Here is a 12,329-nt window from a genome sequence, read left to right on the forward strand (position 1 = left end):
GCATGATTATATACTTGTAATATTTTTTCTAATCTTCTGTACCAACCGGTATACTGCAACCATTTTTTACACAATCAATATCTATCCAGCACATTTGTGCCCCATCCGGTTGTAACAGGAAATACCCTAGGCGAGGCAGACTGAGAGGCACATACACGCCCTGCTGGCTCAGGCCTGTCACAAACTTGAATTCAGTTTGCAGTTTCCGTTTTGATAAGGCTGCTGTGTGTAAATACCAGTTGTTGGTTCTTGTCAGCCATTTATATTTAATATTATGTCTTTCCCCCTAGGCTGCTGGATCTAGTGCAAAAAATGTTGTAGCGGCAACACGAACCGTAAGTGTTCATGGAATCCCGAGTGGAGTACTTGAAGATGAAGTCATTCAAGACCTACTGACGATCCATTTTCAAAAGGCGAGAAATGCTGGTGGAGATGTGGAAAAGGTTACCTACCCAACAACAGCAGAAGGAGTTGCATTTGTAACATTTGAAGATGTTAAAGGTATTTGTTTATATTGCAATCATTACAATTGTTAAGAAAAAACGTATTGTTTTCTAAAATGTATTGCGGCTGTTTGTTGTTACTGGAAAAACGTTTATTGATTTGCCTGTAGGTGTGCTATATAATATAGATATATTATTAACATATCAGCAGATAACCAGTAGTTCGAAAGCTTCTGTAAACTAAATAGTCCCAATTAACAAACTGCATTTCGTAGCACATAAAGTAGAACTACAGTAGTTCTAATCACGTACTACAAAATGCATTTCACAAACGTTTTGCCTTCGCCCCCTTCCTCTCTTTTCTGTGCAGACATTTCTGCACACATAGGTGTACGCTATAGTAACAAATGTGGAATGTACTTGGGCATTGTGTAAAAATGGTGAATATCTATTACTAAATGTGAGGGATTTAGGGAGGAATATTCTAATGCAAACACAAACCTATGAAAGAGTAAGAGGGTTACTATTCAAAAACTATCAATCTAAAGTTACTACAGTCCTTAAAGGCATCAAAACAGGTGTAAATGTACTCCAGACCGGCTTTGAAGAAAGTAAGCATCACAAATGGCCCAAACACTCCTACAGGAATTAATGAACGAAGGGAATTAAATAACACCTCATAGGAACTAAAGTTAAATAAAATTAAATCTATATTACCTAGTGGCAGTCGCCACTTGGTAGTTATAGTTAGGACCACGTTTCCATATAAAATTAACTTTTTGGTTTTCTAATAACTTTGTCTTCGTTTGATGAATTTTCACAAAACTTTCCAAACAATTCTCATCTACCTCAGCTTCTTACTAGAAGATTTCAGGGTAATCCAACAAGCAGGGGCTGTGAAAAGGGGGGGGCAAAATGTGTTTTCCCCATGCAATATATTCGTAGGAAAATTAGACACAGCTACAGCCAAAACGACTGAATGGAATTACACCAAATTTGGGCGGGAAGCCAGATCTTGGAATGGAAAACATGCTTTTTGTGATGTGGTGTAAATCCATTCAGTAGGTTTTGAGAAATTAACGCTCAAATTGTGTGTATTTATGATGCCGTGGAAGATCTGTGGAACCCACCGATCGATGGATATGATCTGATTGACTGCCACCACATTATCAAAAAGGTCCCCGTCCTGTAAAATGTTTTTTTTTTAAATGTAGGCCTCTAGGCCTGGTGGGCCCTTCCCCGGTTCTAAAAAGCAAATATATTTTTTTAGCGGTATCGGGGACAGCGCACGATCTGCAGTCCTGTTTAAACAAAGTAACAAAAAGAACAGGCTCCCGCACTTTTTAAAAATAGGCCCCTCTGGTGGGCCCGGGCCCGGGAGATTGACACAACAATTTTTCTGGAAGGGAGGGGGGCTTTTGGCCCGCTCCGGAGTCATTCTTAGGCTCCAGGCACCCCATCCTGCGGGCCGGTATAGTTATTTATGGGGTGGAGGAACGTGTGGCCCTACTCCCCGAGCCATAGAATGGTCTCAGGGACTCCATTACTCCGGGCCTGTGGTGACAAATGCTGCTGGAGTCCCACTTCTACCAGGGATACCCACAGCAGCTACAGGCCTTAGGCTGCAAGGGTAACCCAAAGGCCCCTGGTGACCCCTAGCCGCACCAGTTCTGTGTGCAGCCAAAGCTGGCAACATTTGTTTGTTCCCGCCTGCTTAGAGCAGCCTTTCTTTGCTGGCAGGGAATTGTAGTTCTTTGTGCCTGTGCTGTTGCGGGCAGGGTACTGTAGTGTTTTGGAGGATAGGGTACTGGGACACTGCTGTCATGAGTAAAGGAGGGGGGCACGCCCCCCTGTCCAACAAAAACTAATTCAGCCATGGGGGATGGGGTCGGGGGACCCTCAGTGACCCTGTTGACTTAATGCAATTTATTTTCATGTTGTTAGGGGTTTACAGTGCTTCTTACATTTCCCACAAAGGTTTGTGGTGCCGCAGCTCTTTCTAGGTGCATCGACATCATACAAAAATATCTTTTGTTTTAAATAAACCCCCTATCAGGGTATTATCGAGCACTCCACACCTGGAGCAGTGAATGTGAAATGAGCGGCTCCTGCTGGTCATTTATTATTCTTTGTATTAATTGTTACAATTTTTTTTGGCGGGTGTCCCGGTCCTACCTGAGACACCTAGAGATTATAATAACTTTGGAACTATGGGAGGAGCCCCAAGATCTCCGCCGCATCTTCTGGCTCCCAAACCACAGTGGGTGCCAGTGGAAGTCGGACATTATTTTTGCGTGGATGCCGCCACGGTCCCCACCTGGGGAACCCACAACATGGAAATCGTTGGGGACTGCAGAGAGTGGGAGCCCTAAGGTACCATCGGGCTTTGCACGCTCCCCAGCCAGCGCCCATTGTGGGTACCAGTGGGAGACGGCTCTATTTCTCTGCATCCGCCCAGGCAGGAGCTGCTTATTTTTCTGCGATTACTAGGCGGTAGCAAATAAGTGTTGCTACGGGCAGGGAATTCAACTTGTATTCACTGCCTACACTCTCCCAGGCACGGAACAGCAGTGTTATGTGGGTGGAAGAAATGCATGCTCTGTGTGTGGTATATGTAGCCATGGCCAAGCTGGTTTCCATTTTGTATTGACAGAATCCAAGTGGTACTTAATATGGAGGGTCAGAGGGAGAGCCCTGACCGTCAGCGTGAATTGGAGGAATCTTTTAGACATTCCAAGAATCATTGGTGTTGGTTAGACTAGAGAGTATTTAGGAGTGGAGACCATGGGTTCCCTTGAACCTATTTAATTGAAACACCCCGCCATTTACTGGCCCTTGGTTCTCTAGAAGAGCTAACACTCACAGGTTCACAGGTAACTAAGTGGGTCAGTCTTCATATCTCTTCTGCCCTTGTTTCAGTTTCTCCTGATGGGAGATTCACAGCACCACCTCACTTTCCTGCTCAGAATCTGTACAAGGACCATGGATGGACCAGGATGTAGGGGAATAACATAATTGCTAAATTGCCCAAATCTGTTAACTGAACTGAATAACTGGAATATGCAAAGTCTGCATGCATCATCAGTATATAAATGAGGCAGGAAGTTCCAGTAAGTTTGTCTAGACTTCTTTTCTACCACTAGGCACGTTACATGAGTGGGATCAAGAAACTCTTTTGGCTCCTGGGTTGGGCAACCACTGTCCGCTCCCTTCAGGATCAGAAACCTGGAGGCAAATCTACTTTCATCTGCCAAGATATGTCTGTTTTCTGAAAGATAGCTGACCAACTGCTTGGAAGGGACACAAGAGGCATGCTTGAACAAGGGAGAAGCTACTCAAAGAAAGTGAACCCATGATGAAGCTGAGGTGGAACAAGTCAAAGAACAATGTGGCAGGGCGAGATTTGTGGCACTCAGCGATCCAGAAGTCCCTGAACAGCCATGACCATGCAACTGAACTGTAGACCCCCATGGTTGGATGTTTTCCGGAAACTTATGTCTGTGCATCATCCACAACATCTTGGGTCCTGAGATGCGATAAGAATGCACCTAAGGTTGTGATGCCCTTCTACTAGTTTGATAGCTGTCCAGGGTAAACATCACCAAGAAGCCATCTTACTGTGATGCAGAGGTTGGCAGCAACAAACAAGAACTGATCTGGGGTGGGCACTTAGCTTTTTGGGTGGTGTATTTGTGTGTGGGCCTGAGGAAGATCTTACAAGAGCCTGATATTTTTTGCAAGCATTGTGATCTCCACATCACTTCTCCGATTGGTGATTAAATTGTCTCTCAACCTTGCTCTGCACAGCAATGCTGCTTCTGCATTCAATTTGGCTGTGGAAAGATCGCTGCTTCTTCTGCATAGGGGCAGTATATTGTCCCCTAATTTTTCTAAGCAGGATAAAAAAAATCCTTCTCTTCCTCCCCTCGTCAGCTAGAAAAGACCTAATTCAAGCATTTATTTTATCTAGGTTTGACTATTGCAGCTTTCTACTTGTAGGACTACCAAAATATCAGTCAGTCAAAGTTTCTTTATTCGGCCTGTAAATGCCATAAAAGCACATAGATGAAAACAGTTGTACCAAAGACACTCATGAATACAAAGACTTAAAAAGAGACCATAAATATATAGCAGATCCGATTAACACGAATAAAATATTTAAGACTATTTATACAAACAAGTAAGAGTAAAACCCTTTACAGAGAACAATCAAGCTGACATTGATGTGTGTAAAAATCACTTAAGATTGCCTCATAGTAAGAAAGTTTCCTCTCTCCATATTGCTCAAGCACCCCTCTAGTACTGCAATATGTTCAATATCAACATTTCTACAAAAGGAATTGTAAAAATGTACTACCAACAGCGGGGATGGTTAATAAACAACAGCTCTACTGCTAACAAGTGGGGTGAGTGACAGTCTGCAACTCTGGTAGTACAAGTTAATTTGAGTGAGACCAGAAGAAGAAGACCACCCTTAGGTCTGCCCACTGGAGATGGGGATGCACATTTGAAAAAAGTCTCCTTAATATCCCATGTTTTCTGTAAAGCAATTATGTGGCAACATGCAAGGGACCTCCACCATGATACATCATCTCTTTTGGAGCTCAGTCCCGCTATATTCCAGGACATAATCTTCATACGAGAGGGAACAGGAGTAATAGAGTCTGGCTTGAGGGATAAAATAAATGCATTACCACTTGGGCCCAACAACTCTGCCCGGGCAGGCAGTAGTCAATCGTTGACATCTAGCCCATCTAGACCTAGTAAGGTTTCGAATCTGTTGGCTAGTGGAAGTGCGATCCAACCACTATTGCCCTGGGTGGTGCTCGCTGGCCTGAAAACGGGAAACAACCATTACAACTCACTACATTAACAATGCAGTCATTACAACGCACCTGCCTTTACATCGCATGCCATTACAACGCAGCCATTACAACGCATGTCACTACAACGCATGCCATTACAACGCATTATAAGGTAAGTACCCTACACTATCCAACACTTACCCTACTGTTGCCCTAAAATTATTATGCGTTGTAATGGTATGCATTGTAATGGTATGTGTTGTAATGGAATGTATTGTAAATGTATTTTCCAAAAATGCGTTGTGATTGCATGCGTTTTAAAATCATGCGTTGTAATGGATGTTACGATGTAAAAAACGCATTGTAAAGGCATGCGTTGTAAATGTTTGCGTTGTAAAATGTCCTATTCCTGAAAACGGACTATCTAGGGCAATCAAGAAGAAAAGAGTTAGTGGGATAAAAGTGTTTTGAAGGGGAACAGCCTTGATAGTTGTTTTAGAGGCTTGCATGAGGTGACTCTCAACCAGCGCTTTGGCATGTACAGGGTGTCTTACTTTAACTACGACACAGTCCCCCTCAGCATTTTTCCTCACCCTATGGCCATCCCAACCCACTCTTCTGACCATTATAACATGGAGGGACAAATATTGCCCATTTACTATATTACTGTTGCACTAATGAGTGACCTTGTGCATAGGATCCAACGTGGATTCTTTCGATCCATACGTAATTGGTGGAACTCCCAATAAGATGGCCACTAGAGATTCAGATTCTAGGGGTAGCTCTAAGGAAGTCAGAATTCCCACTCTGGCCGTTAAGGGTCTATTCATGTTGGATGTGTGAGTTATGCTCCCGTTTGAAGATTGTGCCAGTCCCTGTCCCTTGCCCCCCCCCGAGTGGATGACATACTGATTTGACTCTCCTTGTTTGAATGACTGGGCTCATGTGATGGCCTCCCTTTACTCAGCAATCCCGTGGGTTTGAGCCCAGCCGCACAACTGGTTCCTCCAGCCACAGGCTTCGTACCGTGGGTTTGAACCCCAAGGGCAAGCAAGGAAAAAGACCTGAGCTTGGCCTCTATACCTTCAAGCCTTAACAAAATTGGAGCAACCAGCGCTTTAAACAAGAATTCCAACTTATGATATAGATTGTCTGAAAATTGCTCCAAGTCAATATTGGCTGACTGGGAAGCCTTATTCTGTGATAAGGTCTGGGTTGCTCTTTTTCCCCTGGCCTTCTTCCTTTTGACTCGGGGTTCAGCTGGGACAATGTCATCTTCTGCTGTTACCTCCCCAGTCTTGTCATTCATGATCATAGTAGATAATATTGCTGTGGTAAAAAAAACGATACTTCCCCTGCTGCCTCATGATTATCCAACGGTATAGAATTCTGAGTAATTTTCTCAGTTTCCAGGAAAAGCCTCCTGAAGTGGGTTCATGGGTGGCTTGCTGTTGTAGAAGACGATCGCTGGAAAGCATAAGCCAGTAGTCTTCAATGATTTCTGTAGCTTTATTGAATTAGCCAGAGGAACAAGTACAAGTGTATTGAGGGCTCAGGATGATCGATCCAACTGACACTGGCGTGTTCTATGCCATTGCCCTAACATTCTGATGCAGGTAATACATGGAAGGTAATACATGGAATATGAGCACAGGTACAAAAGAAGGTTCTATGAACAACATATAGTAAAGGGGTACTAGCAAAGAAAACATGAACACACAGCACACCTCCTCTCGGTCTGGGCTATCTCTTTAGAGAGGACATTAGCTGCCCTGATTAGAAAAGAGTCTATGGTGGTTACCATATCCCCCCCTGTTGCCCCAGCGGTCATTTTCTTTTTGCCCATTGTTTCAAACCTTGTGCACTTACGGTACAGAATAGGGTGTCACAGGGAGAAAGCGTGTATTGCACCACACAGTGGGCCTTACTGTCTTAAAACGGCTGGCTGACCCGCCCGACATCATGTTATGCAGTGCTCTTAAAAAAGACAAGGGAGGGCAAAGAACTCGTACAGCCTACACGCAGCCATCTTCAAAGTGGCATGGGATTTGAAAAAAAGACAAAAAAGTACCTTTGTCCTTTGTGTGAACCAATAGGTGTGGCCCAGCCTGGCCTCTGTTGGCCGCTGATGGGCACAGATGGGCCCAGTCTTCACCAGGTCCTCACACCCTCTTCACCCAGGCATGTGCCCCACGCAGCGGGAGCCCCGACCGGCAGATATGCGCGCCTCCAGGCAAAGAGCAGCAACGTGGGCGGCGGCTTTGCCGCAGCGGACTCTGGCGCCTGTGGGTCTCCTGCCCCCTCCTGTGCAATGCAGCAGTGCAGCAATGGGCCAACTCTTTTAAACAGAGTGTAGATGCTTCTGGATGCAGCAGCTGACTGATTTTGGGTCTGCAGAAATCTTCATCAATTTCCAGTGAGCTCAAGAAGCTACATTGGCTGCTGGACCACAAAAGATGTCAGTACAAAGCTTTGTGCTTGTTCCACAGAACCACCTAAAATGGTGGACAGATGTCTTATAGGGCCTCGCTATTTTCCTGGTGGTATCCCCCTTGTCTTATCACATCTCAGTCTGCCTGTCAGGTAAAGGTCTCGAAATTTAAAATAACTATAATGTGTGGCTGCTCCCTCACAGTGATGATACAGCCTGGAATTCTCAGTCCCCATTCTTGCCAGTTCAAATCTATCTGTTTTTAGACAACACCTGCAGACCGTCTTCTTCACTAATTGTACATAACATCTGGGGGATCACCTGTGCTGTGGTTGATAACTGTCTCTTCCTTTTCAGTGCCAGGACACTCCCTTCCCAAAGTAGCTGATTGCACTCTATAAATGTGTTAATCAATGAATCAGTCAATCTTAGCCACTCCTTGCAAGTACCGCCGACCACAAAGCATGGCAATGTCTGTGCTGTAATTATGAACTTCATCGAAGGTACAGTGAAATACAGGGGATACAACAGTTAGGGGTACGGGAGCTAAGGGGGAACAGTGTGAGACCCGACCCTCTTGATAACTGAGAACCATCCATACCATTACGATTTCTTGTGCTCTCTTGCATTACCCAGGGGAATCGCAGAGACGGAAGCACAAGAGCACCTGGGGAAGTTGTTTCCCACGAAGATGGTACATACCACTCTCACCATGAACTGTTTCCTTTCAGGGTTATGGTAAAGCCCATACTAATATGATACTTACGAAGTCTTGTGCATAGTATTGTGTGTGAGTGATTTTACAGTAGAGTACTTCTGTACACACGCTGATTGGACATTCTGTTACTGGCTTGTATTGGTGGCTTGATGAGTCCAGAAATTCCCACACCACCTCCCTGAGTGAGCTTTGGACTGCTAGTCTCAACTGCCTTGAGAGTCAAGTGCTAAAGAAGGCACTTGGTGATCAGTTTTGCGCCCAAAAGTAGGGTAAATCCTGGACACCTGTAAACAACTCTGGTTGATACAGCCCGGGTCGGTTTCTTAGACTATGCAATAAACACTAACATTGTTGCAATGATTTATTTGTAGTCTCATTTTCGGTGCATAAACTGCCGTTATAGTACCATGGAATATATATATTTTTTTTCGCATGTGTATGCTAGTAGACTTTCTCCCTTATGAATGTACGCCTTGTTGGATAGTTTACCTTCACGGAAAGAATATCAAGGTGTTCATTGGCAAGTAATATCGTAAATCCCCCCACTTTGATTTACTTTCAACTATTGTCTGGTTTACTACAGTGCAGTGCTCTTCCAAAGTTTCTTCTCTGCCTCACAAATTTTACTCTTCCTCAACCACTCCTATTTTGTTGTAAGCATTTTGTCCTCATTTCTGACATTATAGAAAGTTCCTGATTTTCAACATGAAGGTGCCACTTCCGTGATGTTGGTGCTAATGTTCTATTCCAATATGTGTCCTCCACCCAGGAATAATTTAATATTCCTACCAAAAGATTTATGGAGTCTGAAAGGTTACAGTCTGCTCTATGCCAGTTCAAAATGTATGTACCGCAATGTGTCATTTTCCTTGTGATTCAAGTACATGATCTTCATCTCTAGAACGTATGGAAATCCATTTTGTACCTGTAAGAAATGCACTTCTTGTATGGATTAAAGATCTCATTGACTTAACTGTATAATTTCAGTGGCTGAAAAAGTTCTTCAGAAAGATGGGCATATTCTAACTGATCGGCGTCTTCCTAAATCCATCCCTCTGAAAGTGGTCCGCTATGGTGAACATGTGAGTTTTTACACCGCATATGCAATGTTCATGACTGTTTCATTAACATTTTTGTAGTTCACTGACCTTTTGCTCTTCTTTATTTTTAGGTCTTTACATTTGCCTCTGCTATCCTTGATTTGTCCCTTTTTTGTGAACACTGGCTTCTAGAAGATCTTGTAGAAGAACTGAAGAAAAATGTCCCTGACCTATACTTTAGTTCATTGACATTAGGTGGAAAAGTCACAGTAGAAGGATCCTTCCCAGCTATCAGACAACTTAGAGAATTTCTTGTGCACAAAAAATCTGTTGCAGAAAAAGGCCGGGCTCATCTGCCTTCAAGAGTTGGGGAAAGCTCAGAAGAGATACCGACGGCTAGCACAACGCAAGAGTTGAAACTTCGTTTGGATTCTTCCTTATCATTCAGAGAAGAGAATAATATTGAGAACTCAAGTCTCTTTCTTGATACGGATGTATGCCTTTTCATGACAGATATTTGTAGGAAAGACTATGATACATGTTTAAACATGTATAGTGTTGTATGTGATATGACAAAAGATGCTGATATTACCATACTACGTTTAAAACCTGTTGGTGCAGACACTAATCCTAGGCAAGTTGAATATGCCAAAATGGACATACAGATTTTATATCAAAGTCTACAACCTCTACTGCGTAAAGAGAGAATTTATCTTGATGACAAACAAAATGAGAGCCATATCATTGATGAATGTAATAAGTTAAAACATCAGTTTGCTGAAGTTCTTGTTATTCCATGTGGTATGTATATTGACTTAATAGGGCGTGCCTCTGATATTTCTCTTTTTATGCAAGCTTTGACCGAAAGGAGTTTATACAAAGGCCAGGACATGCCACTGAACAGGACCTGCAGGTGAACATAGTTAGAGCAGTGATATTATGATGTTGGAGTTAGATTTCTGAATGCTTTTTGCGTAGTTGATATATGTGTTTACTGTTATGTGTATTAAGATATGAACAGAAGTTAACTAAAGATAATCTCTCAAAAGAGCAGCATGCTAAGTAGACCTGAATATCTAAGAAATAATGTTTCTTAGACGCTTTTCAGAGCTAGATTATAATATTGAATAATATTGCCCTGTTACAAGGCACATGGCATCCATCCTGCTATTCCCTATTCTCCCTGCTAATCAAATTGATGCACAAAGAAGTCTGGTGATTATCATGTGTAATGTAAAATAGTGCCCATTGGTAGTCAAATTTCTGTTGCATAGAGATCATTAGAATCCAGTATTACCGCAGACATTGACTCCAGGGACTATAAGATGATGCTTGCGGGCCCAGCAATTCTGAAAGGGATTAGGATTTCTTACTGCTTGCAAACCTTTGTTGAGATCTTCCCACTGGCAGAAATGCATACCTCGGGCTCCAACCTACTCTTAACATTTTGCACCAAACAGGATTGAGCAATTATTTGTCCAGGGTCTATAAAGTGGCCAGTTATTCTTGTTACATAAAGTTTCTCATAACCACTTCAACTCGACCTGTGTCACCTATGGTCATTTAGGTCACTAACCACAAATCTACCAGCGGTGGACCATGGGTTCTGCACCTCAATCCCTTTAATTGAATATATTGTCCTGTGCATCCTCTTCCGGCACTTGCCACTGTGCAGTGCCACTGGAAACCAGAGAAAATGATATGCTTCAAAAAATGAAGGTGCACCAGAAATGAAATCGATTTAGCAAGTTTAAGTCCATCATCTTCTTTTTAAGTGAAATTTCGTTAAAATCAGCCATCAGCCAACGCGTTTCCTTCCTATCACAAAGGAACTTCATTAGGGCTTCATATATTATATAGTGTGTTTGATCCAGCGGTTCAACAACAACAGATACTCACTACCATATACTCACCTGGGCCCATAAACTCACAGTGCGTAAACCGCTGGTGTCAAGTTTGTAATTTTCTCAGTATATCAGTTATTTTATGCCTCTTCATCTCTAACCAACCCTTCACAGATCAAAAAAATTCTTTCCTCTGGTCGATGGACCATTAGTTGAACTAGTTGATGGTGAGAATAGCATAAACTAACTTACTTATACTTTAAAATATAATAAAATAACCACAGACTCCGTTGTAATTTAAATCTTTGTCTAAATTTCAAGTGCATGTGAACCATCTCAAATACACAGTGCAGTCACCAACATTCATGGGAGAGAAAAATTCAACGAATAAACACCGTGCATTTGCCTTGGGCTCATACAATAATCAATGCTCAGAGAGGGAGAGGACAGAGAGAAAAGGACATTTAGCAAATAACCAGAAATTATAGGTTCGAGACATATGAGCTGCAGATTACACACTGTGCATAGATCGCCATCTGGTGTTGGGCCAGGATGTTTGTAGTTGTTTTTCTTCTTGGAAAGTCTTTGGGAGTCACGAGGTATGTGACTCCTCCTTTGGATCGTATTGCGCATGGGCTTCGACTCCATCCTCGGATTGTTTTGTTCCGCCATCGGGCTCGGATGTGATCTTCGCGCTCCGGTTCCGAACAGTTTCCAGTTCTTCTATCGACGCGCCATCCTTCCCCCTTTCGCGGTATTGTTTTCGATCGCGAGCTCCACACTCGACACGGCTCTCATCGATCCAAGTCTTCGATTCCGGTCGTCGGCAAGGGCCTCGGGCCTACCCAAACTCCGGTCCTGGGTGATGGAAAGGACCCCATTCAAAAAGTGCCCTCGATGTGGGTCCAAATTTTCCCACACCGATCTCCATGAGGTATGCAACCTCTGCCTCTCCCCTGAACACGAGGCTCGAGATTGTCCGGCATGCAAATCCTTCCGGTCCAAGAAAACCATTCGAGACCGAAGGGCGAGAAGAACCATGGCACAC

The 12,329-nt window shown here is 43.3% G+C and overlaps 1 protein-coding gene across 1 annotated transcript in view; it reads left to right on the forward strand.

Annotated features, from left to right (window-relative positions):
- The window catches only part of RBM43 (RNA binding motif protein 43), a 70,801-nt gene extending 59,826 nt beyond the window's left edge, over positions 1 to 10,975 (forward strand). The window contains exons 2-4 of the mRNA XM_085636405.1: positions 291 to 501; positions 9,385 to 9,479; positions 9,569 to 10,975. Coding sequence (XP_085492531.1) covers positions 291 to 501; positions 9,385 to 9,479; positions 9,569 to 10,354 — 1,092 coding nt within the window. The 3' untranslated portion in view covers positions 10,355 to 10,975. The remainder of the gene's footprint in view (positions 1 to 290; positions 502 to 9,384; positions 9,480 to 9,568) is intronic.
- Positions 10,976 to 12,329: the final 1,354 nt, after the last annotated feature.

This window comes from Triturus cristatus, chromosome 2_1, assembly GCF_964204655.1.
Source record: "Triturus cristatus chromosome 2_1, aTriCri1.1, whole genome shotgun sequence".
Taxonomy (NCBI): Eukaryota; Metazoa; Chordata; class Amphibia; order Caudata; family Salamandridae; genus Triturus; species Triturus cristatus.